The 26,031-nt window shown below is 41.8% G+C and overlaps 1 protein-coding gene across 4 annotated transcripts; it reads left to right on the top strand.

Moving 5' to 3' along the window:
• Positions 1–1,559: 1,559 nt before the first annotated feature.
• On the top strand, positions 1,560–11,881 carry LOC110529323 (cholesterol 24-hydroxylase). 4 transcript variants are annotated; one of them, XR_016497589.1, is made up of 16 exons: positions 1,560–2,088; positions 2,339–2,416; positions 2,505–2,586; positions 2,799–2,872; positions 3,094–3,180; positions 3,283–3,421; positions 3,682–3,795; positions 4,349–4,511; positions 4,748–4,813; positions 6,648–6,720; positions 6,814–6,898; positions 7,878–7,988; positions 9,314–9,402; positions 10,909–10,975; positions 11,136–11,621; positions 11,774–11,881. XR_016497589.1 is itself a non-coding variant. In XM_036984683.2 (15 exons), the coding sequence occupies exons 1-15, from the start codon at positions 1,940–1,942 to the stop codon at positions 11,289–11,291; spliced, it is 1,533 nt and encodes a 510-aa protein (XP_036840578.1). In that variant the 5' UTR covers positions 1,560–1,939; the 3' UTR covers positions 11,292–11,881. The 4 variants fall into 4 exon arrangements, 2 of the variants coding, with proteins under 2 accessions (XP_036840578.1, XP_036840577.1); XR_016497588.1 differs by having other exon boundaries at positions 6,597–6,720; XM_036984683.2 differs by having other exon boundaries at positions 11,136–11,881.
• Positions 11,882–26,031: the final 14,150 nt, after the last annotated feature.

Raw genomic sequence — 26,031 nt, 5'->3', positions numbered from 1 at the left:
ATAACAAATCAACACAACATATTGATTATATGAACCTGGTGAAATTCACATAGTACTTTAACAACTGTTACACTAGCAACACAACATGGCAGCACCACAACATGGCAGCAGCACAAAACATGGTACAAACATTGTTGGGCACCGGCAACAGCACAAAGAGCAAGAAGGCAGAGACAATAATACATCACGCAAAGCAGCCTCAAATGTCAGTTGGAGTATCCATGATTGAGTCTTTGAATGAAGAGATGGAGATAAAACTGTACAGTTTGAGTATTTTTTGCTGCTCGTTCCAGTCGCTAGCTGCAGCGAACTAAAAAAGTGGAGCGACCCATGGATGTGTGCGCTTTGGGGACCTTTAACAGAATGTGGCTGGCAGAACGGGTGTTGTATGTGGAGGATGAGGGCTGCAGGTGGTATCTCAGATAGGGGGGAGTGAGGCCTAAGAGGGTTTTATAAATAAGCATCAACCAGTAGGTCTTGCGACAGGTATACAGAGATGACCAGTTTACAGAGGAGTATAGAGTGCAGTGATGTGTCCTATAAGGAGCATTGGTGGCAAATCTGGTGGCCGAATGGTAAAGAACATCTTGCCGCTCGAAGGCACACACCTGCCGATCTATAAATTACGTATCTAGCAGTCTAGGATGGGCAGGATGGTCATTTGAACCAGGGTTAGTTTGACAGCTGGGGTAAAAGAGGAGCGATTACGAAAGAGGGAACCAAGTCTAGATTTAACTTTATTTAGCCTGCAGCTTTGATATGTGCTGAGAGAAGGACAGTGTACCATCTAGCCATACTCTTAAACTCTAAACCCTCAGAGGTAATAATCACACAGGTTGGGAGAGCGTCATTTTTCTTACTAAAACGCATAACCTTGTTATGAACATCTCCAAAACAAAGGTAAAGGGCAGAGAAAGCTTGTTAGACACTAAGAAAGATTTGTTGTAGAGCTTTTAACACAAAATCCAGGGAGGGGCCAGCTGAGTGTAAGACAATCAATCATCTTGCTTATAAATTGATGAGAGAGTTTCCTACTGCCTGGGCTATGTTGTTGAGGTAAATTGAGAAGAGCGTGGGGCCTAGGATTGAGCATTGGGGTACTCCCTTGGTGACAGGCAGTGGCTAAGACAGCAGATGTGCTGACTTTATACACTGCACTCTTTGAGAGAGGTAGTTAGCATACCAAGCCCCCCTTCAGAGACACCAATACTCCTTAGCCGGCCAACAGGAATGGAATGGTCTCCTGTATCAAAACCTTTGGCCAAGTCAAGAAAAATAGCAGCCCAACATTGCTTAGAATCAATGGCAATGTTGACATAATTTATGACCTTTAAGGTTGCAGTGACATCCATAACCTGAGCTGAAACTAGATTGCATACCAGAGAGAATACTATAGACATCAAGAAAGCCAGATGATTATTGATAAGTTTTTCCAACACTTTTGATAGAACAGGGCAAAATATAATTTTGTGTGATGATATAAGATACTCATTATAGTTGCCGCCATATCGTAGCCACTAGCCAGAATTCCTGCAAAAAGCCCTTTAACCACTCAATGAACATGCAAGTACCGCACGAGTTCAACCTCTGGGCAGCCGAACTTTCTCAGGCAGCCCGAGGAAGTAAGTGGCAGTGGGAACTGAACAGAAGCTACGTAAACTGCAGAGAGGACAGCACCTACAGTACATACAAAAAAACACCACGCTCATGCGCAATAATTTCCGTATCAATAGCCACGGAAAAACAGGTTCCAGAAAATCTTGCAAAGCAGCCACTCCATAATATTTCATGATCAAATTTTGGGCGTAGTAAACCCTCTCGCTTCGTCTCTTCCTCTCTACTACTAGTTCTACTACGGGTGACCAAATTCCGTCCAAAAAGAAACGACAACACATAACTGGTTTGCAGGGTCACCGCGAGCTACCGAGTCTTCGGAAATATGGCCCTTTTCTCTTTCTTTGCGGGTTGGATCGGTTATTTGTTTATTTGCCTGCTTGGATTGATTTTCATCGCATTTCTCTGTTTTTGTCTTTACATAAAATATATTCATCTGAAATATGATCACATACCGGGACCACCAAGGGATAGGTGAGTCAGTATGATGTAACTTGAATATTTATTTTAAAATGCTTTAGCTAAATGTTAGTTTCAACTATACTGAGTGGCGACATAACGCATCGGATTTGTTGATAAGGAACTACAGTAGGTGAAAGTTGACCTCAACAGCAGTCAGGGTCGCTGTTTCACCTGTCTTTTTCATTTTCACTTGGTGAAGGTATCACTCATGTCATAACGTTCTTATTTTTCAGTTATTAACCCGTCTCTTGTTCTCCCCCAGTTTTATATTTGGTCATTCCCCAACCATGCTGAGGGAGATGAGCAATGGTCGAGTTGTCCACGACAAATTTCTGGAATGGTTTGTTGAATGCTATGAATCAGGTGTTGTTTATTCTGGGACAGAATATTCTGGGACAATAAATAAAGATATATTTTATCTTTGACAGGGCTGAGACATATGGACCGGTCTACCGTATCAACGGTTTGCATGTTGTGATGTTGTGTGTGACCTGTCCTGATACCACCAAGGTAAACCTGTGAAATTACTGTAATTATAATCTCTGATGGACTGACAACGTAAACACCTGACCAAATTAAGCAAGATTTTAGTTCTGGGTTAATCAAGATTAGTGTAATCATACATTTTACCATGTTAATTTCTGAAATGAAAGTGCTGTAAAATAACCAATTCCCCCAATTCCCCCTTCAAACCAAACGGACACTTTTATTTGTCTCCACAGGAAGTCCTGATGTCACCGAAGTACCCCAAAGACTCAATGGTCTATAAGCGTCTCTTCAACCTGTTTGGACAGAGGTGAGTCCTCTGTATAATTAATGTTATCTAAATATACTTCCTACTACTATTTATTGTGTCAATGTTTTGGTTGGTACAAATTCTTTCAACACAATCCCTCCTAATGCTGGTTATTGCATGCGTAGCCTACAGAGCATATAGACATTCAAACAGGACAACTTGGTCACTGGTCAGTTAATTCAGTCTTAGGGTAAATACTATGTTGTCCATCTTCTTCATAGGTTTTTGGGAAGTGGCCTGGTCACAGCACAGAATCATGATGAGTGGTACAAACAGCGAAGAATAATGGACCCTGCCTTCAGCAGTCTGTAAGTCACTATAATAGATCAATCGACTCATTGATCACTCCATTGATCAATCCATCCAGCCATCCATCTGTTCATCCATCCATCATTGCTGTGTATTGTTAGGTACCTGCGGGGTCAGATGGGTGCGTTCAACGGGAGGGCAGAGAAGCTGATGGATAAACTGGCGGACATGGCTGACACCAACACAGCTGCCAACATGCAACACATGTTCAACTGTGTGACACTGGATGTCATCACTAAGGTAACGGTCACTTCCTGTTACCCTCAGATCCCCACACTGCCCTTATGCTTTATTCTTTCTGTTATAAAGCTACATTTGTTTGTATATCTGACAGTAAAATTGTCATAACAGGCAGTTATAACACACTCATTACCTAAGCTATATACAATTTAGTCTCACCAAGCCAATGTGCTATCTATAATTAGCATAACTAGAACCAGGAGTTTTACCTTATCATGTTGTAAGATATTGTCAATCCTCTGTTTTTATCTCATTTGTAGGTGGCGTTTGGAGTGGAGCTGGATCTGCTGAAGGAGGGTGACTCTCCGTTCCCCAACGCTATAGAGATGTGTCTGAAGGGAATGGTCCACTATCTCAGAGACTTCACCTTCCAGGTAAATAATGACATCAAGTATGTTAGTGATGCTTGTCGAGAACGGTGGCTTATTGAATTGATCTATTTGAAATCCTACAGTTTCATCAGAATCCTGTGTTATAAGAAACAAATACAGTTAAAACATTGACACTCATGAACAGTTTGTTTTAATCTCTTGTTTCCATCCTTCCAAGTAGGAAGCCTGTAAGATGTGGCTAAATGCATCATAATGCGTTTTACAGCGTCACATTCCCTAGATGGGATTTAAATAAATGGTTGGATGTCATATCTCTAAAGATGTAGGAGTTTATTTTGATCCTGTTTGCTACAGCTGGAAAATAATCCTGCAGCAACAAAAATGTGAATTATTATGTTGATTATAATTAATGGACATTTTTTGTAGGGGTTGATACATTTTACATCAGGGCATATCAAGTCTGACATTTTTAAGTGGAAATTACAAACTTTACAAGCCTCTTTAAATATTCAATACACATATTTGCATTTCCTGCAGTGCAGGAAAATTCACATAATTGGAAAAGAGTAATCAAATTAAGATCCTACATATGTAGCTCTACCCAAAGAACAAGAAGTTCATCAACGAGGTGAAGAAGTCTTGTCAACTGCTGCGTTCGACAGGCAGACAGTGGATCAACGAGAGGAAAATGGCCGTCCAAAACGGAGAGGACGTTCCAAAAGATATCCTCACACAGATCCTCAAGACGGCTGGCAAAGGCATGTTGTAGTTGCCTGATCCTAGATCTGTTCGTGCCGTCTTGCCAACTCCTGCCACTGTTCAAGACAAGTCGGCACAAACAGATCTGGGACCAGGCTAACATTGGAGACCTTTTACCTGTGGCTCTGCATGTGACATTGTGGGACAAGTGTTTGCTAAAACAGTCATGTAATTGATGAGGTTCAGTAGCACTATTGTCTCAATGCTGTAAACTGATATATTTCCATCATTTCAGAGGAAAACATAGCAAACGATGATGAGGAGCTAATGCTGGACAACTTTGTGACGTTCTTCATTGCGGGTACGTCTCCCTGAAACAAGTGCTATACTTTATTTATATATATATATATATATATATATATATACAGTTGATGTCAGAGGTTTACATACACCACATTCCGTTTTTACAATTCCTGACATTTAATCCTAGTAAAAATTCCCTGGTTTAGGTCAGTTAGGATCACCACTTTATTTTAAGAATGTGAAATGTCAGAATGATAGTAGAGAATTATTTATTTCAGCCTTCATTTCTTTCATCACATTCCCAGTGGGTCAGAAGTTTACATACACTCAATTAGTATTTGGTAGCATTGCCTTTACATTTTTTAGCTTGGGTCAAACGTTTCGGTTAGCCTTCCACAAGCTTCCCACAATAAGTTGGGTGAATTTTGGCCCATTCCTCCTGGCAGAGCTGGTGTAACTGAGTCAGGTTTGTAGGCCTCCTTGCTCGCACACACTTTTTCACTTCTGCCCACAAAGTTTATATAGGATTGAGGTAAGGGCTTTGTGATGGCCACTCCAATACCTTGACTTTGTTGTCCTTAAGATATTTTGCCACAACTTTGAAATGATGCTTGGGATCATTGTCCATTTGGAAGACCCATTTGCGACCAAGCTTTAACTTCCTGACTGATGTCTTGAGATGTCGCTTCAATATATTCACATAATTTTCCTACCTCATGATGTCATCTATTTTGTGAAGTTCACCAGTCCCTTCTTGCAAAGCACCCCCACAACATGATGCTGCAACCCCCGTGCTTCACGGTTGGGATGGTGTTCTTCGCCTTGCAAGCATCCCTTTTTTCTTCCAAACAAAACGATGGTCGTTATGACCAAACAGTTGTATTTTTGTTTCATCAGACCAGAGGACATTTCTCCAAAAAGTATGATCTTTGTCCCCATGTGCAGTTGCAAACCGTAGTCTGGCTTTTTTTATGGCGGTTTTGGAGCAGTGGCTTCTGCCTTGCTGAGCGGCCATTCAGGTTATGTCGCTATAGGACTCGTTTTACTGTGGATATAGATACTTTTGTACCAGTTTCCTCCAGCATCTTCACAAGTCTCTTTGCTGTTGTTCTGGGATTGATTTGCTCTTTTCGCACCAAAGTACGTTCATCTTTAGGAGACAGAATGCGTCTCCTTCCTGAGCGGTATGACAGCTGCATGGTCCCATGGTGTTTATACTTGTGTACTATTGCTTGTACAGATGAACATGGTACCTTCAGGTGTTTGGAAATTGCTCCCAAGGATGAACCAGACTGGTGGAGGTCTACAAATTTTTTTCGGAGGTCTTGGCTGATTTCTTTTGATTTTCCCATGATGTCAAACAAAGAGGCACTGAGTTTGAAGGTAGGCCTTGAAATTCATCCACAGGTTCACCTTCAATTGACTCAAATTATGTCAATTAGCCTATCAGAAGCTTCCAAAGCCATGACATCATTTTCTGGAATTTCCCAAGCTGTTAAAGGCACAGTCTACATAGTGTATGTAAACTTCTGACGCACTGGAATTGTGATACAGTGAGTTATAAGTGAACTAATCTGTCTGTAAACAATTGTTGGAAAAATTACTCTTGTCATGCGCAACGTAGATGTCCTAACCGACTTGCCAAAACTATAGTTTTTTAACAAGAAATTTGTGGAGTTTTTGAAAAACAAACTTTAATGACTCCAACCTAAGTGTTTGTAAACTTCCGACTTAAACTGTATATATATATTTAAATCGATCTCCATAGTATAGTTTTTCGAGCTCAAGTGAAATTTGAAGAAACAACAGTGACAGTACTTTTGTTGTTCTAATCATGACAGGGCAAGAGACAACAGCCAATCAACTAGCTTTTGTTGTTTTAATCATGACAGGGCAAGAGACAACAGCCAATCAACTAGCTTTTGCCGTCATGGAACTGGGAAGGCTGCCAGAGATACTGACAAAGTAGGACTTGTTTTCATCATTTCTATTTTCGCTATTGATCATTTCTGTAATAAAAACAGGTTGGTTGAGTTTGTGAGTGTCTGCCATTTCCAGGGTGAAGCAGGAAGTGGATGATGTCATCGGGATGAAACAGGAAATCAGCTTTGACGACCTGGGGAAAATGACCTACCTGTCTCAGGTAAATGATCTACCTGTCCCAGGTTCGTGTGTGCTGTCTTGTCATTGACCTGACAGTGACAGCAATGGAGCTACAAACCAGATCAAGGACTCAGAATTGGAACTGGCATCTGTACACAGAAACCATATTGTACGTTATACAATGTTGTACGATGGCTGATAGAATGGCGCTGGAGGAGATGGCTGCCCAGCGAAATGTGTTATTTTGTGTGTGTGCTTAGTCCCCTCCTGTACTCCCTGTTCACCCACCACTCCAACACCATTATTACGTTTGCTGATGACACAACAGTGGTAGGCCTGATCACTGACAACGATGAGACAGACTATAGAGACGAGGTCGGAGACCTGGCAGTGTGGTGCCAGGACAACAACCTCTCTCTCAATGTGAGCAAGACAAAGGAGCTGATCGTGGACTATAGGAAAAGGAGGGCCTTACAGGCCACATAAACATTGACTAGACTGAATTGGAGCGGGTCGAGAGTTTCAAATACCTTGGTGTCCACATCACCAAATTACCAACAAACTATCATGGTCCAAACACACCAAGACAGTTGTGAAGAGGGCACGACAACACCTTTTCCCCATCAAGAGACTGAAAATATTTGGCATGGGTCCCCAGATCCTCAAAAAGTTCTACAGCTGCACCATCAAGAGCATCCTGAACGGTTGCATTACCACTTCGTACGGCAATTACTCGGCATCTGACCGGAAGGCGCTACAGAGGGTAGTGTGTACGGCCCAGGACATCACTGGGACCAAGCTTCCTGACATCCAGGACCTATATACTAGGCGGTGTCAGGAAGGCCCAAAAAATTGTCAAAACTCCCAGTCACCCAAGTCAGAGACTGTTCTCTCTGCTACCGCATGGCAAACGGTACCGGAGCACCAAGTTTAGGACGAAAAGAAAAGGTAACTCTTCACATCGTCAATTAATCAGCATGTTGTGTTTGATTCATATCACCCCCCCCCCCTCCCGTCAGGTTTTGAAGGAGACTCTAAGGTTGTACCCTACAGCACCAGGCACTTCTCGTTTCATCCCTAACGACATCGTCATCAACGGCATCCCCATCCCAGCAGGAGTCTCATGCTTTGTGAGTAGTCACCTCAAAAACAATGTGGAGGAGTGATGACTGTTGTATGATAATATCTCTAAGTTTAGTTGTGGTGTTAACATGTGATACGCTGTGGTACCTCAATGTAGTAAAGTAATGAAGTATCCTTGTCTAAGCCAGTATGGCTCATACCTCAATGTAGTAAAATAATTAAGTATCCTTGTCTAAGCCAGTATGGCTCATACATCAATGTAGCATCATTGTATCATTGACTTTTCTTATGTTAACATAGAATGTAAACAGAATTTCTCAAAACACCATGATTGTGTAATGAAACCATGACAGGTAGTGCACCTAAGCTGAGATCTGGGTGTTTGAATGTAAAATGTTAATACACAGAATGTGTTTTAAAACAGAAGTGTAGGAACTCTGAAACACCCAAAGTGGTTCTTCAACCTGAATATGGGTGTTTTTAAGAGAGCGTTGTGAAAACCCATTTTGGGGGTTCAGTGAATGTAAAAGCATCAACACTCAAATTGTGTTTCTCATACAATCAATGGTTTACAAATGCAAGTCATTTCAATGATTTGTTAATTTAATTTTACCAAAGTAATGTAAATCCAACTGCATATGTTACTCAAAATGTAATTATATTTTATGAGGATAACCAAAGTGAGAGACAATAGATTGATTGAACTCATTGGAAGTCTTTGGTTTTAATCACGTTGCATTTCTTATCTTGACGCATGACTCTGTTTTTAGAGGATTGTGGGTAACGTTTTTAGACTATGATTCTTTCACACAATGTTGTGTACATGTTTGAAGAAAGAAGACTGTATTTCTATATTGGTATTAAGCAGTTTGTTGTGTAATGGATCATGATGAACGGATATCAAAACTGTCAGGCATTTTGACGTTCAATGAGGACAGCACCCATTCCCACATAGACAAAGGAAATGACAACAAAAGAGAAGGGATCTAATTCTGCTCTAAACAGAACTCGAAACACCAAAGTAGTGTGTTCAACCTGTTCTGTTAGTGCTCCCAGTCCCTGGCAAGGTGTTGCACAATATTTGATTTAGTGGTGTTACAACACACCGTGTCATGTTTCAAAACAAATCAGGATTATGTGTTTTGTCTCCTTCAAGTTGGTGGCAGCTCAGTTGTCACTAGTTAATGTAGCAATATTGATGTTACTCATATTGATGTTACACAGGAAACGGAAACCAGTTTTGGTGTTTACAATGAACTTCATCTTAACAGTGTAGTCAACACCTCATTAACTATTTTGGGTGTGGGTGTACTTATTTTATTTCCTAAAGTGTCTTAAATCTTTTGTTTTCCTCTATCTTGTCTGTTTACAGTTCAGTTCGTATGTCTGTGGAAGGTTGGATAAGTTCTTTGAGGACCCGCTGAAGTTTGACCCTGAGAGGTTCCATCCAGACGCTGCCAAGTAAGTCACACGATACGTTTTCATTGTTTTATTGTTTCTTTACAACATTTGAATTGATTAAAGCAGAACTGAACTCGTTGAAACTGGCATACATTACATCCAGAAAATATTCAGACCACTTCAGTTTTTCCGCATTTTTTACATTACAGACTTATTCTAAAATGTATTTAAAAAACAATTTCCCTCATCAATCTCCACACAATACCCCATAATGACGAAGGAAAAAAAAGGTTTTTAGACATTTTTGCAAAATTGAGCTCAGGTGCATCCTGTTTCCGTTGATCATCCTTTAGGTGTTTCTACAACTTGATTGGAGTCCACCTGTGGTAAATTAAATTGAATGGACATGATTTAGGAAGACGCACACCTGTATATATAAGGTCCCACTGTTGACAGTGCATGTCAGAGCAAAAACCAAGCCATGTGGTTGACGCAATTGTCCATAGAGCTCCGAGACAGGATTGTGTCGATGCACAGATCTAGGGTAGGGTACCAAATAAATATCTGCAGCATTGAAGGCCCCCAAGAACACAGTGTCCTCCATCATTCTTAAATGGAAGAAGTTTTGAACCACCAAGACTCTCCCTAGAGCTGACCACCCGGCCAAACTGAGCAATCGGGGGAGAAAGGGCTTGGTCAGCGAAGTGACCAAGAACTCAATGGTCACTCTGACAGAGCCAAAGACGGCACTTTTGAACAATGATTGCAGGAAAGGGCTACTTTTGGTCATGAAGTCAAAGTTCGTCATGACTTACATGGTGGTTGGGTTATGATTTCGCCCACTAACACGGGATAAACAGCTGTGGTGATTACGCTCTATCCGATGGCAGAACAGTGGATCAGACTTTGTTTACGAAAGACAACATGTAGCGCATTTTTTACTTGAGAAATACTGCACTAAACACCTTAACTAGATGTAAAATTGCGTGACTAAAACCTTGTCGACAAAAAACACAATTAATTACAGATTTCTTGAGTTAACTTGGACTATTTTGAGGAAGTGATACGGGCTTTGTTCTTATGGTGTCTCATGCAGTGGTGGGAAATGTACCCAATTTTCAAACTGTAGTAAAAGTAAAGATACCCTAAAAGAAAATGACTCAAGTAAAGTTAAAAGTCACCCAGTAAAATACTACTTGAGTAAAAGTCTAAAAGTGTTTGGTTTTAAGTGTCCTTAAGTATCATAAGTAAAACCAGACGGCACGATATTCTTGTTTTCTTAATCTACGGATAGCCAGGGTCACAGTTCAACACTCCGACATAATTTACAATCGAAGCATTTGTGTTTAGTGAGTCTACCCAATCAGAGGCAGAAGGGATGAACTTCGTACTTTACACCACCTGGTCTCATGGGGGACAAACATCAGCAACTGTTATATCGAACCACACCCCCAAAACTGAAATCTAGTTTATCTTAATGAGCAACAGAAAAACACATTTGGACTCTGTGCGTTCAGTCACTTTTTAAGAGCTAACAGACATGTTGTGTTTGTTTCTGTCCTGAAGACCCTATTACTGCTACTACCCCTTCGCCCTGGGACCACGCTCATGTCTGGGACAGAGCTTCGCACAGGTGAGCAGACTGTCCATATGAAATACATTGAAACAACTTTATTTGGGATTGTTCTCTGCTGATCCTATTATCCATCCTAGTTAGATTACTCCTGGACTTCTGCCTCCATTATATACTTTGTTTTATAGTTGAGCACACCAAAGAGATCTGTTGTTCACAGATGGAGGCCAAGGTAGTGATGGCCAAGCTGCTCCAGAGGTTTGACTTCAGCCTGCTGCCTGGCCAGTCCTTTGACCTCCTGGACACTGGGACTTTGAGACCAAAGAGTGGAGTGGTTTGTAACATCAGACACAGAGGACAGACACCCGCAGCCTGACCTGACTGGGACCTGAACATGACTAGCACTTCTCTATAACATACTTGTCTTATTTCTTCTACTTCCTAGTGGAGCAAATTATCTCTTTCTTTCAATGAAGCACCTTATTCAAATATCTAGCTATTTTTTATGAAAATGGATTTTGAACAATTATGTTTATTCTTTGTATCAATGGTGAAATAATATCTTAAATATGACGGTTCTGTGTGTTGAAGAGTTACTAGGACAGACTTGACATAGGAGTGTTTGTATTTGTGCCGATTCCATGTTGTTAATGCACCCTTATCATGTAGTTACTATGCAGTATACCATTTATCACATAATATAAAGGTTACTATGCAGTATACCATTTATCACATAAAATAAAGGTTACTATGCAGTATACCATTTATCACATAATATAAAGGTTACTATGCAGTATACCATTTATCACATAATATAAAGGTTACTATGCAGTATACCATTTATCACATAATATAAAGAGATTTATAAAGTATATATTAACTTATTTGATGAACTTCCTAATCAACATTACCACAGTGCCTCTGTTGGAGTGAATTTACTATATTTTAATAAAATAATTGACCAAACATCACTGAGCTCCAGAAGATTAGAATACTTTTATCCACAAAGTGTCGCTGTGAACCTGCAGACAAACCAAGAACATTCATTGGCTACGAACAGAGCAGCACTGCTGGCCCTTGGATGTACACAGAGAGCTAATATTAATGATATGCATGTCAATCTCTCCTGGCTGAAAGTGGAGGGGTTTTGAGGGGTTTTGAAATGTTGAATAGACTGAGCTGTCTGTCTAAACTACTGGCACACAGCTCGGACACCCATGCATACCACACAAGACATGCCACAAGAGGTCTCTTCACAGTCCCCAAATCCAGAACAGACTATGGGAGGCACAGAGTATTAAATAGAACCATGACTACATGGAACTCTATTCCACATCAAGTAACCAACGAAAGCAGTAAAATTAGATTTTATAAACAGATAAAAAACACTTTATGGAACAACGGGGACTGTGAAGCAATGCAAACATTGGCACAGACACATGCACCCACACACACACACACATACGATAACGTACGCACTATACATACACATGGATTTAGTACTGTAGATATGTGGTAGTGGTGGGGTAGGGGCCTGAGGGCACACAGTGTGTTGTGCAATCTGTGAATGTATTGTAAAAATTGTATAAATTGCCTTAATTTTGCTGGACCCCAGCTGGACTGCCAAAGCAGCAGCTAATGGGGATCCATAATAAATACAAAATACCTCTAGATGAGCCATTTTAGACAATGAGAATGACAGATCTATAACCCACATTTCTATGTGAATTTGGTCGAGTCGCCCAAAAAGTGACATATTGCAGCTTTAAAAGTGGACAAGTAGACTAGTAGCACAGATACTGGATATAGTGATGAGATGCCTGCATTTCCGCTCTAACAATGGGATTTGTTGTCCACAGGACGGAGTGGTGGGCTGTGAAGCTCCCTCCTATTCCTTTCTTTGGATTGGTGGATACATCTCGTTATTTTAATACATTTAAATATCCGATGTGAGGTATTGACGTCACCACCAGTATTCGGTAGAGAGTGAGATGCTATGCTACTAGCCTCATGTACATGTATAGACCGTCTCAAATTTCAACAGAGAAGGTGCTATGCTAGCCTCATCAAATAAAATACAATGTTATTGATCACATACACATGGTTAGTAGAGTGTAGTGAAATGCTTGTGCTTCTAGTTCCGACTATGCAGTCTAACAAGTAACCTAACAAATTCACAACAACTATCTTATACACACAAATGTAAAGGGATGAATAAGAATATGTACATATACAGTTGAAGTCAGAAGTTGACATACACCTTAGCCAACGACATTTAAACTCAGTTTTTCACAATTTCTGACATTTAATCCCAGTAAATATTCCCTGTTTTAGGTCCGTTAGGATCACCAAATGTTTAGCAGATGCTAAACTACAGGACTGTTTTGCTATCACAGACTGGAACATGTTCCAGGATTTTTCCCATGGCATTGAGGAGTATACCACATCAGTCACTGGCTTTATCAATAAGTGCATTGAGGGCGTCATCCCCACAGTGACTGTATGTACATACTCCAACCAGAAGCCCTGGATTACAGGCAACATTCGCACTGAGCTAAAGGGTAGAGCTGCCGCTTTCAAGGTGCAGGACTCTAAGCCAGAAGCCTACAAGAAATCCCGCTATGACCTGCGACGAACCATCAAACAGGCAAAGCGTCAATACAGGGCTAAGATTGAATCATACTACACCGGCTCCGACGCTCGTCTTATGTGGCAGGGCTTGCAAACTATTACAGACTACAAAGGGAAGCACAGCCGTGAGCTGCCCAGTGACACGATCCTACCACACGAGCTAAATCACTTCTATGCTCGCTTCGAGGCAAGCAACACTGAGGCATGCATGAGAGCATCAGCTGTTCCGGATGACAATGTGATCACGCTCTCCGTAGCTGATGTGAGTAAGACCTTTAAACAGGTCAACATACACAAGGCTGCAGGGCCAGATGGATTTCCAGGACATGTGCTCCAGGCATGTGCTGACCAACTGGCAGGTGTGTTCACTGACATTTTCAACATGTCCCTGATTGAGTCTGTAATACTATACTATAATAATATAATAACATGTTTCAAGCAGACCACCGTAGTCCCCGTTCCCAAGAACACAAAGGCAACCTGCTTCAATGACTACAGACCCATAGCACTCACGTCCGTAGCCATGAAGTACTTTGAAAGGTTGGTAATGGCTCACATCAACACCATTATCCCAGAAACCCTAGACCCACTCCAATTTGCATTCCGCCCAAACAGATCCACAGATGATGCAATCTCTACTGCACTCCACACTGCCCTTTCCCAACTGAACAAAAGGAACACTTATGTGAGAATGCTATTCATTGACTACAGCTCAGCGTTCAACACCATAGTACCCTCAAAGCTCATCACTCAGCTAAGGAACCTGGGACTAAATTCCTTCCTCTGCAACTCGATCCTGGACTTCCTGACGGGCTTCCCCCAGGTGGTGAGGGTAGGCAGCAACACATCTGCCACGCTGATCCTCAACACTGGAGCTCCCCAGGGGTGCGTGCTCAGTCCCCTCCTGTACTCCCTGTTCGCCCACGACTGCTAAGGAACCTGGGACTATATACCTCCCTCTGCAACTGGATGCTGGACTTCCTGACGGTCAGCCCCCAGGTGGTGAGGGTAGGTAGCAACACATCTGCCACGCTGATCCTCAACACTGGAGCTCCCCAGGGGTGCACGCTCAGTCCCCTCCTGTACTCCCTGTTCACTCACGACTGCATGGCAGGCACGACTGCAAAAACAATCATTAAGTTTGCAGACGACACAACAGTGGTAGGCCTGATCACCGACAATGATGAGAAAGCCTGTAGGGAGGAGGTGTCGGGGCAGAATCAGAAATCTTTAAGTAACATTTATAGATCAAATGTTTTATTTTTATAATATGCTTGTGAGATACTTGTCATTTAGAATGTATATTTTTGTACTATAGTGTTGGCTGTTTGCAGTTAGAATTTCTCTGTCAGCTCTCAGTTACTTGGGCCCCAGAAAGGGGAGAGGTCAAGCTTGTCTTCATATGTAAACATATCTTTTAAACCATGTGAAGTGATGATTGAGGGGGAACCAATTATCTCTTGGCTCCACAATGTCTGTGTGCCAGTCACTCCCTACTTTACCCATCGGGGAGAGGAGGATGGCAGTGTCTGGAACCATTCTATGTTCCCTCTGAGGTTGCCCTTATCTTGACCTAGAGGCTCACTCTCCTCTCCGTGAGCTTCTCCAGGATGGGTTGTATTTGGGATGGGAGTGTCTAAAATGACAATTGATATATACCATTGGATGAGGTAATGTCTTGGTACTATTTTGTACAATATAATTAAAGATGGACTTTATGATAACTCTGACTTGTGTGTGGTTTGCTCTCGTGATTTGGTAATACAGGAAATTTCCACGACAGAGGTCAGAGACCTGGCCGGGTAAGTGCCAGAATAACAACCTATCCCTCAACGTAACCAAGACTAAGGAGATGATTGTGGACTACAGGAAAAGGAGGTCCGAGCACGCCCCCATTCTCATCGACAGGGCTGTAGTGGAGCAGGTTGAGTGCTTCAAGTTCCTTGGTGTCCACATCAACAGCAAACTAGAATGGTCCAAACACACCAAGACAGTCTTGAAGAGGGCACGACAAAGCCTATTCCACCTCAGGAAACTAAAAAGATTTGCTATGGGTGCTGAGATCCTCAAAAGGTTCTAAAGCTGCAACATCGAGAGCATCCTGAATGGTTGCATCACTGCCTTGTACCGCAATTGCTCGGCCTCTGACTGCAAGGCACTACAGTACATCACTGGGGCGAAGCTGCCTGCCATCCAGGACCTCTACACCAGGCGGTGTCAGAGGAAGGCCGTAAAAATTGTCTAAGGCCCCAACCACCCCAGTCATAGACCACATCATGTGGTAAGCGGTACCGGAGTGCCAAGTCTAGGACAAAAAGGCTTATTAACAATTTAATAAGACTCCTGAACAGGTAATCAAATGGCTACCCCCCAACCCCTCTTTTTACGCTGCTGCTACTCTGTTTATCATATATGCATAGTCACTTTAACTATACATTCATGTACATACTACCTCAATTGAGCCAACCAACCAGGGCTCCCGCACATTGGCTAACCGGGCTATCTGCATTGTGTCCCACCCACCTCCCGCCAACCCCTCTTTTACGCCACTGCTACTCTCTGTTCATCATATATGCATAGTCACTTTCACCATATCTACATGTACATACTACCTCAATCAGCCTGACTAACCGGTGTCTGTATGTAGCCTCCCTACTTTTATAGCCTCGCTACTGTATATAGCCTCGCTACTGTATGTAGCCTGTCTTTTTACTGTTGTTTTATTACTTTACCTACCCATTGTTCACCTAATACCTTTTTTTCATTATTGGTTAGAGCCTGTAAGTAAGCATTTCACAGTAAGGTTGTTGTATTCGGTGCACGTGACACTTTGATTTGATACACTTTGATTTGATTTGTCAGAATACTAGTAGAGAGAATTATTTATTTCAGCTTTAATTTCTTTCATCACATTTCCAGTGGGTCAGAAGTTTTTCAAACACTCAATTAGTATTTGGGAGCATTGCCTTTCAATTGTTTAACTTGGGTCAAAAGTTTCAGGTAGCCTTCCACAAGCTTCCCACAATAATTTTTGTGAATTTTGGCCCATTTTTCACCTCCATGCTCGCACAAGCTTTTTCAGTTCTGTCCACAAATGTTCTATGGGATTGAGGTCAGGGCTTTGTGATGGCCACTCGAAAACCTTGACTTGGTTGTCCTTAAGCCATTTTGTCACAACTTTGGATGTATGCTTGGGGTCATTGTCCATTTGGAAAGCCCAATTGCGACCAAGCTTTAACTTCCTGACTGATGTCTTGAGATGTTGCTTCAATATATTGTGGTATCCCAGGAGGTTTACCCCGGGGGATGGTAATAGAGAGGAGGTATGTGAGGCGATGGGTGGCACACCGCGAGAGAGAGAACGGGGAGAGACCGACACCAAGCAAAATTAGAGAAGAAGAACCGAGCCAAACCAAAGTGATTTTCTTTGTTATGCCTATTTCCTGTCTTTGAAAGTTGTGTTTGCGGACTAAAGCCTCCCTGTCTCTGTGTCAATCTCTGCATGCTCAACCCAACGCCCTACGGTTTACTAAAATATCCACAGAATTTTCTTCCCCCATGATGCTGTCTACTTTGTGAAGTGCACCAGTCCCTCCTGCAGTAAAGCACCCCCACAACATGATGCTGCCACCCCCGTGCTTTACGTTTGGTATGGTCTTCTTCAGCTTGCAAGCCTCCCCCTTTTTCCTTCAAACATAACAATGGTCATTATGGCCAAACAGTTCTATTTTTGTTTCATCAGACCAGAGGACATTTCTCCAAAAAGTATGATCTTTGTCCCCATGTGCAGTTGCAAACCATAGTCTGGCTTTTTATGGAGGTTTTGGAACAGTGGCGTCTTCCTTGCTGAGCGGCCTTTCAGGTTATGTCGATATAGGACTCATTTTACTGTGGAAATAGATACTTTTGTACCTGTTTCCTCCAGCATCTTCACAAGGTCCTTTGCTGTTGTTCTGGGATTGATTTGCACTTTTCGCACCAAAGTACGTTCATCTTTAGGAGACAGAACGCCTTCCTGAGTGGTATGACGGCTGCGTGGTCCCATGGTGTTTATACTTGCGTACAGATGAATGTGGTACCTTCAGGTGTTTGGAAATTGCTCCCAAGGATGAATCAGACTTTTGGAGGTCTACAATTTTCTTTCTGGGGTCTTGGCTGATTTATTTTGATTTTCCCATGTTGTCAACCTTAAAGGCACTGAGTTTGAAGGTAGGCCTTGAAATACATCCACAGGTACACCTCAAATTGACTCAAATGATGTCAATTAGCCTATCAGAAGCTTCTAAAGCCATGACATCATTTTCTGGAATTTTCCAAGCTGTTTAAAGGCACAGTCATCTTTGTGTATGTAAACTTCTGACCCATTCAAATTGTGATACAGGGAACTAATCTGTTTGTAGACAATTGTTGGAAAAATGACTTGTGTCATGCACAAAGTAGATGTCCTAACTGACTTGCTTATTTGAAATCTGACACGCCAGGTTGATTAACAACAAGCTAAGATGTGTTTTGCTATATTGAAATTGTGTTTTCATGAAAATTAAATATTTTTAGTAATTTAATTTGAATTTGGTGCTCTGCAATTCAACGGATGTTGACAAAAATGATCCCGCTAAAGGGATCGGTGCACCAAGATGTTAAACAATTTAAAGGCAATGCTACCAAATACTAATTGAGTGTATATAAACCAGGAATGTGATGAAAGAAATTAAAGCTGAAATAAATCATTCTCTCTACTAGTATTCTGACATTTAACATTCTGAAAATAAAGTGGTGATCCTAACTGACCTAAGACAGGGAATTTTTACTATGATTAAATGCCAGGAATTGTGTATTTGTGTATTTAAATGTATTTGGCTAAGGTGTATGTAAACTTCCGACTTCAACTCTATCTACCAGGAATAATGAATCATAACAAGTATTATCTACCAGGAATAATGAACCATAGAATTATAATAAATGTGAATCTATTAATTGTGTATGACCACTGGAGTCTTTGTCACTCTTAATATTTTTGTTACAGAATATTTTTACATCCAAGCGTTTGTGTAAGTTTTTCGATAGCCTAGCGTAGGATTATGCACACTTAGTATCAGGAAGCTTGGCCACGAAAATCAGAAAAGCAATCAAGTTAACTGTTTACCTTTGATGATCTTCAGATGTTTTCACTCACAAGACTCCCAGTTACACAACAAATGTTTCTTTGTTCCATAAAGATGATTTTTATACCCAAAATATCTCCATTTGTTTGTCGCGTTATGTTCAGAAATCCACAGGAAAGAGCGGTCACGACAACGCAGACGGAAATTCCAAATAGTCTCCATAATGTCCACAGAAACATGTCAAACGTTTTTTATAATCATTCCTCAGGTTGTTTTTAAAATATGTATTCGATAATATATCAACCGAGTGTGTAGGTTTTTCAATAACACCGGGTGGAACAATGGCCGCTTTACTCTGTAGCGCAAAACTCACTCTGAGAGCCCCCACCGATCCACTTACGCAATGTGATCTTTCTCGCTCATTTTTCAAAATAAAAGCCTGAAACTATGTCTAAAGACTGTTGACACCTTAGGGAAGCCAGAGAAAAAGGAATCTGGTTAATATCCCTTTAAATGGAGGATAGGCATGCATAGGAACAGAAGAGTTTCAAAATAAGAGGCACTTCCTGATTGGATTTTCCTCAGGTTTTTGCCTGCAATATCAGTTCTGTTATACTCACAGACAATATTTTTACAGTTTTGGAAACTTTCTAGTGTTTTCTATCCTAATCTGACAATTATATGCATATTCTAGATTCTGGGGCTGAGAAATAGGCCGTTTCAAATGGGTACTTTTTTTTTGCCAAAAACAAAAATACTGCCCCCTACACGCAAAAGGTTAATGTACAAATAAATTGACATGATTTATATGAATCGGGTCATGAACATAAGGGAGAGGTTAAACGTAGGCTAAGTCTGGCATAAGCTTACAATAACTCTGTTGCAGTGGTCTTAGGTAGTCTCCATGTAGGCTATTCCCTCCATCGCAACACTGCTGTCCAGTTGAAGAGCTTGTGATCTCCATGCAGCACCACAGCACCATGCGCCTTTGGAAAAGCACCCCTCAGTCTCAGAAGATGTCCTTCTGAAACCATGCATCCATTTGTTTATTGAAATCCATGTGGGTATTCAAACTGATCTAAATTCCCCAAAGTTCTTTAGCCTATCACTTTAATAATTCAATGTTTAATTTAGGCTTATCCAAATAAAAAAAATAGGCCTTGAACTTGTAGGCATTACAATTTAGGCTCTCATTTTGGGGACTGTTGTCTTGCGGAACAATTTTAGAACTCTATTTGTGTTTTTATTATAGGGCTCTCTTTAAAAAGAGACCCTAACTCACAGGCCTCTAAATATAGCCTCTAAATACATTTTTAACAAATTAGTTAAAGAAGTACGTGCAGTGGCTGATAGGGAAAACTAATCTGGCAATAAGAATAGGCTGTAGATAGTCTTGACCATTTGGGACCACTTGGCTATTTGGCTCAGGACAGGTTATAGGCAAGACTTAATCGATATTTAGTTTTGTCTCATTTATTGATATGGATATAGCCTCTGTGTGATGGGGTTGTGTAACGCAAATGGCTATAACAAGCCTACATACAGAGTGGAATTCACTAATACAACAGTCTAAAATGCCTAACATAAGGCCAACAATCCGTGCTCCCAATCCTTTTATAGCATCTCTGGTATAATTAATAAAGCGCTGTTGATTATAATAAATATAATTGATCGAGTCCACATTCTTATTGAGAGTGGACCACCAGAAAATGCTTGACTCTAATCCTGCTAGGATCTGATTTCTTGCTTTGAACTCGTCTGGTACCCCCCCGTGGAACCCCAAAGTTATCAATATATACTCTCTCGTCAAAAGACCCAGATGGAATACTTATTTTCTCTCGTTAGGCCAACTTCATGTCATGGTGTTGAATGAGTGTGAATGGCATTCCCAAATGCACGAGAGCGCATAGGCCTGTCCAATGTGTAGGTAAATTTGGCCATAACATCATTCCCCCACACAACCACCAGATGTCAGCCCTGGGCCACTTTATCTCATTGAAATCCCCAGAGCTCAACCAGCCTGTCAGATCACTCATAGTCTCATCAGTAGTAACATTCTCTGTCCTATTACATACCTAAGGGAACATTTTGACACTTGCCATATGGTTAGTGAGAAAGTCCAAATTGCAAATGTACTTACTGGAAGTCCGAAAACGTTTGTAAAATTTGCGGACGGTGTTGGGCCGTGCGGCGGGGCCGGATCTACCAGGAAGTCATCAAACAAACTCTCTCGGACATTCGGTTTCCGTTTTATAAAATATTCAAATTTTGGTCATTTTTCCGCTGTCCCGGTAAATCCCACAAGAGGGCGAATGTGCAAATGTACAAAACATCACGACGTGGCCTTATCTCCTAAACAGAAAAGACTTCGAAAACGAAACTTGGTGAGCATAGGTTTGGCATAATGGGCAGTTGGCCCCGAACAAGATGGCGTCTAGGCCTCAACGGTTTTTGAGTTATGGCCATTTTTCTGGGATTAAAGGCCCAAAATGAAAATAGAGCAAAAAAAATTCCGCTTCACGTCAAAGTAAAGGAACCTACGGTGTCAATAAAAAAAGAACCAGCCATTTATCTATCGTCATTTAAGAGAAATCCTACAATGTCAAATTGGTGATGTTCAAAAACAGTTTTTTTAAAAAAACAGTTACAGATTGCAGCGTGTTCATACGAATCTTTTTAAAGTGTGCTTCGGAGCTCTGCGAGATTTCTGTGATTTTCTGCGATTTTCAGAAACAACACACACTCACTAAACCCTCCGTAAATAAGTCAGTTCTTAACGTAAAGACTTAAAACTCAAAATGCTATAATTGCCTACCCCAAGGAGGATATGTGTTCACTTTCAGCTTCCTGTGTAAACCGGAAGTGCCTGAAAATGGTGTCGTAGGTGCTGTTTCGAAGGGTTAAAAAGGTCCGATCTTTTTAAAACTTCATATGTGTGATTAAGCAACCCTCATGAACTGTAAATCAGTCATTTTTGCCAACAGATGTCAAAGAAAAGCTCTCTAACACACACACACACACACACACAACACACACAGCAAGGATGGAGTGACAAAGTGCGGTGGTCAAAGACACACAGAGCCTACAATGGCATTTCCATGTTCTCAAGGCCGCGCCGAGTTCAACGAGATGCCCCACTTGACCGTAGCTCGCTCTGAGTGCAGCGACCTTGAAAAAAAGAGGGCCCAAAATGAAGCCTGGCCCTAAATGTCATTTGCTTTTGGGTGACAGTGAGAGAACCGTTGGGGTGAGAAGCACAATTCGACCTCAGGTACGTTCCTGAGGTCCTCCCGATCTGTGCAAGCCTAACCTTGACCGTGTGGCATTAACCCTTAACAGTTAATCATGGTTTTTTGATCTCACAGATTACAATGACTTCTCTCCCCATAGGAATACATTGCCTGCTCCTCTAAAGTCAACCTGAAGCCTATGTGGGTTATGAATGCCTTATGAACCTGTCTTCGATAACAGTCCAACAGGCCACTATGAGGTCTACCTGTGTCGATTCTAAGCTTCCTGAAGCAACCGGCAGTGGTTAAAATCACCCTAAAAGTGTTTTTCCATACCCAACCTGCAGTTTGATAGAAATAGTGCATTCAACGCTGTGTAAATCAGTCAGTTCTTAACGTAAAGAAAAAAGTCAGATCTTTCCAAAACTTCACATGTGAGATTAGGCAACCCTCATGAACTGTAAATCAGTCATGTCTCCCATTAAATTTCCAAGAAAAACTAAATCACACACACACAGCTTGGAAGGGAGGACAGATTGGGGTGCGTAGAGACAGACAGTGCCTGAGACCTAGAGTTCTGGAACTTCAGAAACCTGTTCTAGAGCTCAGGTCGATAGTGCGTGGTGAGTTATGTGGCTCTAGAAGGTTCTCGGACCGAGAAACAGCCTCGTACATTTGCAATAACTTCAATTCATTTTTGCATCACAAAAATGCTGACATTTAGAAATGTCCCAGAGTCGCAAGACTAGGTGCATTGCGACCGCCTCGGCCCATATAGACGGACCCCAACGTTTCCGATAGCTCATTCAAGGACGCCGTAGCAAGTAATGGAAAAAAGTGGATTTTCAGCACCAATTAAGGCTTTGTTCTTGCACCAAATGACCTATCGAGCTGAAACTTGGGATTCGGGGTCGCCTCAGGTAGGCCTACACATAATGTCAGAACTGGACCGCAGCTAGAGCGTAACTACATGTTTTACGTTTTTATTATGGTTTGAACAGAAGGTGTTGTGAATTTTGAGCCTGCTCTGAAGTATGTGATAGTTGGCTTCTAAATGAGTTGGAAAAAGTGGGTGTGGTGTCAGTTTGTATCAGTTTGGTGTCAGAATGATATCTAATTGACTGATGGACGGTGACTTGCTGGTGACTTTTGTCCATTTGCAATATGTTTAAACAGTGAGGTACCATCACAAAAGTGACAGTCTGAAATCAACCCCAACGAGCGATGGAGAGGAACCACAATCACTGCCCAGCCATCCCGAGTTCATCAGGCTAGTCAATTTTGCTTTTCTGCAGTATTTCTGAGCATGTCAAATTCGTGATGGTACATGGCAAATGGACATAACATCCTGATTTGGCATTTTCAAATCTTTCAAATTGCATTTGGACATTTCTTATGGCATTTGGCCAAAAAAAGTGACTTTTGACTTCCTATGAAATCATATTGCAAATGGACAAAACATATGCCTTATGCACAAGTAAAACAAATAAAAATAAATTATGATTATAAAATTTGACAAAAGTATATTCATACAGTTCTTACACATGATTAATTGACAAAAAATCAAAAGAATTTCGAAAAACGGTCCAGAAAGCACTTTTTTAAGGGGGTGATACGTTTTTGAAAAAAAGTTCACATTTTTGACTTTTGACCCCTTTGAAATCATATTGCAAATGGACAAAACATACGCCTTATGCACAAGTAAAAAAAAATGATGATAATAAAATATGACTAAAGTATGTTGATACAGTTCTTATACATGTGTATTTGACACAAAATTCGAAAGAATTTCGAAAAACGTTCCAGAAAGCACTTTAAGGGTGTGATAAGTTTTCAAAGTTTTTGCTATTTTTGACTTCCTATGAAATCATATTGCAAATGGACAAAACATATGCCTTATGCTCAAGTAAAAAAAAAACATTATAATAATAATGATAATAAAATTGGACAAAAGTATATTCATACAGTTCTTACACATGTGTAATTGACAAAAAAATCTAAAGAATTTCGAAAAACGGTCCAGAAAGCACTTTTTTAATAAGTTTTGAAAAAAATGTAAGTTTATCAAAATTTTACTTTTTAATGTTGACTTGTGTTACATTTGCAATATGAAAAACCACAGTGGAGCGCACTCGCCATCTGTTGGATGTTTAAAGTGTTACACTTGGCATTTGCCATATGGCATTTGCAATCAACTTTGAATGAAACGACGCCGAATTGAGTGGTATTGGACACCGTGTATATGGTTTGTCCAGTGCCAATGACTTCCCATTCATTTTTCTACGTTTCAGGGGGGTGTTCCCTTACAACTTTTAGGGTCTTCCTCTGACACCGCCTGGTGTAGAGGTCCTGGATGGCAGGCAGCATAGCCCCAGTGATGTACTGGGCCGTACGCACTACCCTCTGTAGTGCCTTGCAGTCGGAGGCCGAGCAATTGCCGTACCAGGCAGTGATGCTCTCGATGTTGCAGCTGTAGAACCTTTTGAGGATGTCAGCACCCATGCCAAATCTTTTTAGATTCCTGAGGCGGAAAAGGCTTTGTCGTGCCCTCTTCACAACTGTCTTGGTGTGTTTGGAACATTTTAGTTTGTTGTTAATGTGGACACCAAGGAACTTGAAGCGCTCAACCTGCTCCATTACAGCACCGTCGATGAGAATGGGGGCGTGCTCTGTTCTCCTTTTCCTGTAGTCCACAATCATCTCCTTAGTCTTGGTTACGTTGAGGGATAGGCTGTTATTCTGGCACCACCCGGCCAGGTCTCTGACCTCCTCCTTATAGGCTGTCTCGTCGTTGTCGGTGATCAGGCCTACCACTGTTGTGTCGTCTGCAAACTTAATGGTTTTTGCAGTCGTGCCTGCAATGCAGTTGTGTTGCTACCTACCCTCACCACCTGGGGGCTGACCGTCAGGAAGTCCAGCATCCAGTTGCAGAGGGAGGTATATAGTCCCAGGTTCCTTAGCAGTCGTGGGTGAACAGGGAGTACAGGAGGGGACTGAGCACGCACCCCTGGGGAGCTCCAGTGTTGAGGATCAGTAGGGCAGATGTGTTGCTACCTACCCTCACCACCTGGGGGAAGCCGTCAGGAAGTCCAGGATTGAGTTGCAGAGGAAGGAATTTAGTCCCAGGTTCCTTAGCTGAGTGATGAGCTTTGAGGGTACTATGGTGTTGAACGCTGAGCTGTAGTCAATGAATAGCATTCTCACATAAGTGTTCCTTTTGTCCAGGTGGGAAAGGGCAGTGTGGAGTGCAATAGAGATTGCATCATCTGTGGATCTGTTTAGGCGGTATGCAAATTGGAATGGGTCTAGGGTTGATGTGAGCCATAACTAACCTTTCAAAGCACTTCATGGCTACAGACATGAGTGCTACGGGTCTGTAGTCATTTTAGCAGGTTGCCTTTGTGTTCTTGGGCACAGGGACTATGGTGGTCTGCTTGAAACATGTTGGTATTACAGACTCAATCAGGGACATGTTGAAAATGTCGGTGAACACACCTGCCAGTTGGTCAGCCCGGAGCACACGTCCTGGTAATCCATCTGGCCCCGCAGCCTTGTGTATGTTGACCTGTTTAAAGGTCTTACTTACGTCGGCTACGGAGAGCGTGATCACACAGTCGTCCGGAACAGCTGATGCTCTCATGCATGCCTCAGTGTTGCTTGCCTCGAAGCGAGCATAGAGGTGATTTAGCTCGTCTGGTAGGCTCGTGTCACTGGGCAGCTCGGGGCTGTGCTTCCCTTTGTGGTCTGTAATACTTTGCAAGCCCTGTCACATACGACGAGCGTCGGAGCCGGTGTAGTATGATTCAATCTTAGCCCTGTATTGACGCTTTGTCTGGTTGATGGTTCGTCGCAGGGCGTAGCAGGATTTCTTGTAAGCTTCTGAGTCCCGCACCTTGAAATCGGCAGCTCTACCCTTTAGCTCAGTGCGAATGTTGCCTGTGATCCAGGGCTTCTGGTTGGAGTATGTACATATAATCACTGTGGGGACGACGCCCTCGATCCACTTATTGATGAAGCCAGTGACTTATGTGGTGTACTCCTCAGTGCCATCGGAAGAATCCCGGAACATGTTCCAGTCTGTGATAGCAAAACAGTCCTGTAGTTTAGTATCTGCTAAACATGTCACATTCTTAAAATAAAGTGGTTATCCTAA

This window comes from Oncorhynchus mykiss, chromosome 8, assembly GCF_057628025.1.
Source record: "Oncorhynchus mykiss isolate SJ-2025 chromosome 8, ASM5762802v1, whole genome shotgun sequence".
In the NCBI taxonomy this organism is placed as follows: domain Eukaryota; kingdom Metazoa; phylum Chordata; class Actinopteri; order Salmoniformes; family Salmonidae; genus Oncorhynchus; species Oncorhynchus mykiss.
This window is presented reverse-complemented; position numbering and strand designations above follow the sequence as displayed.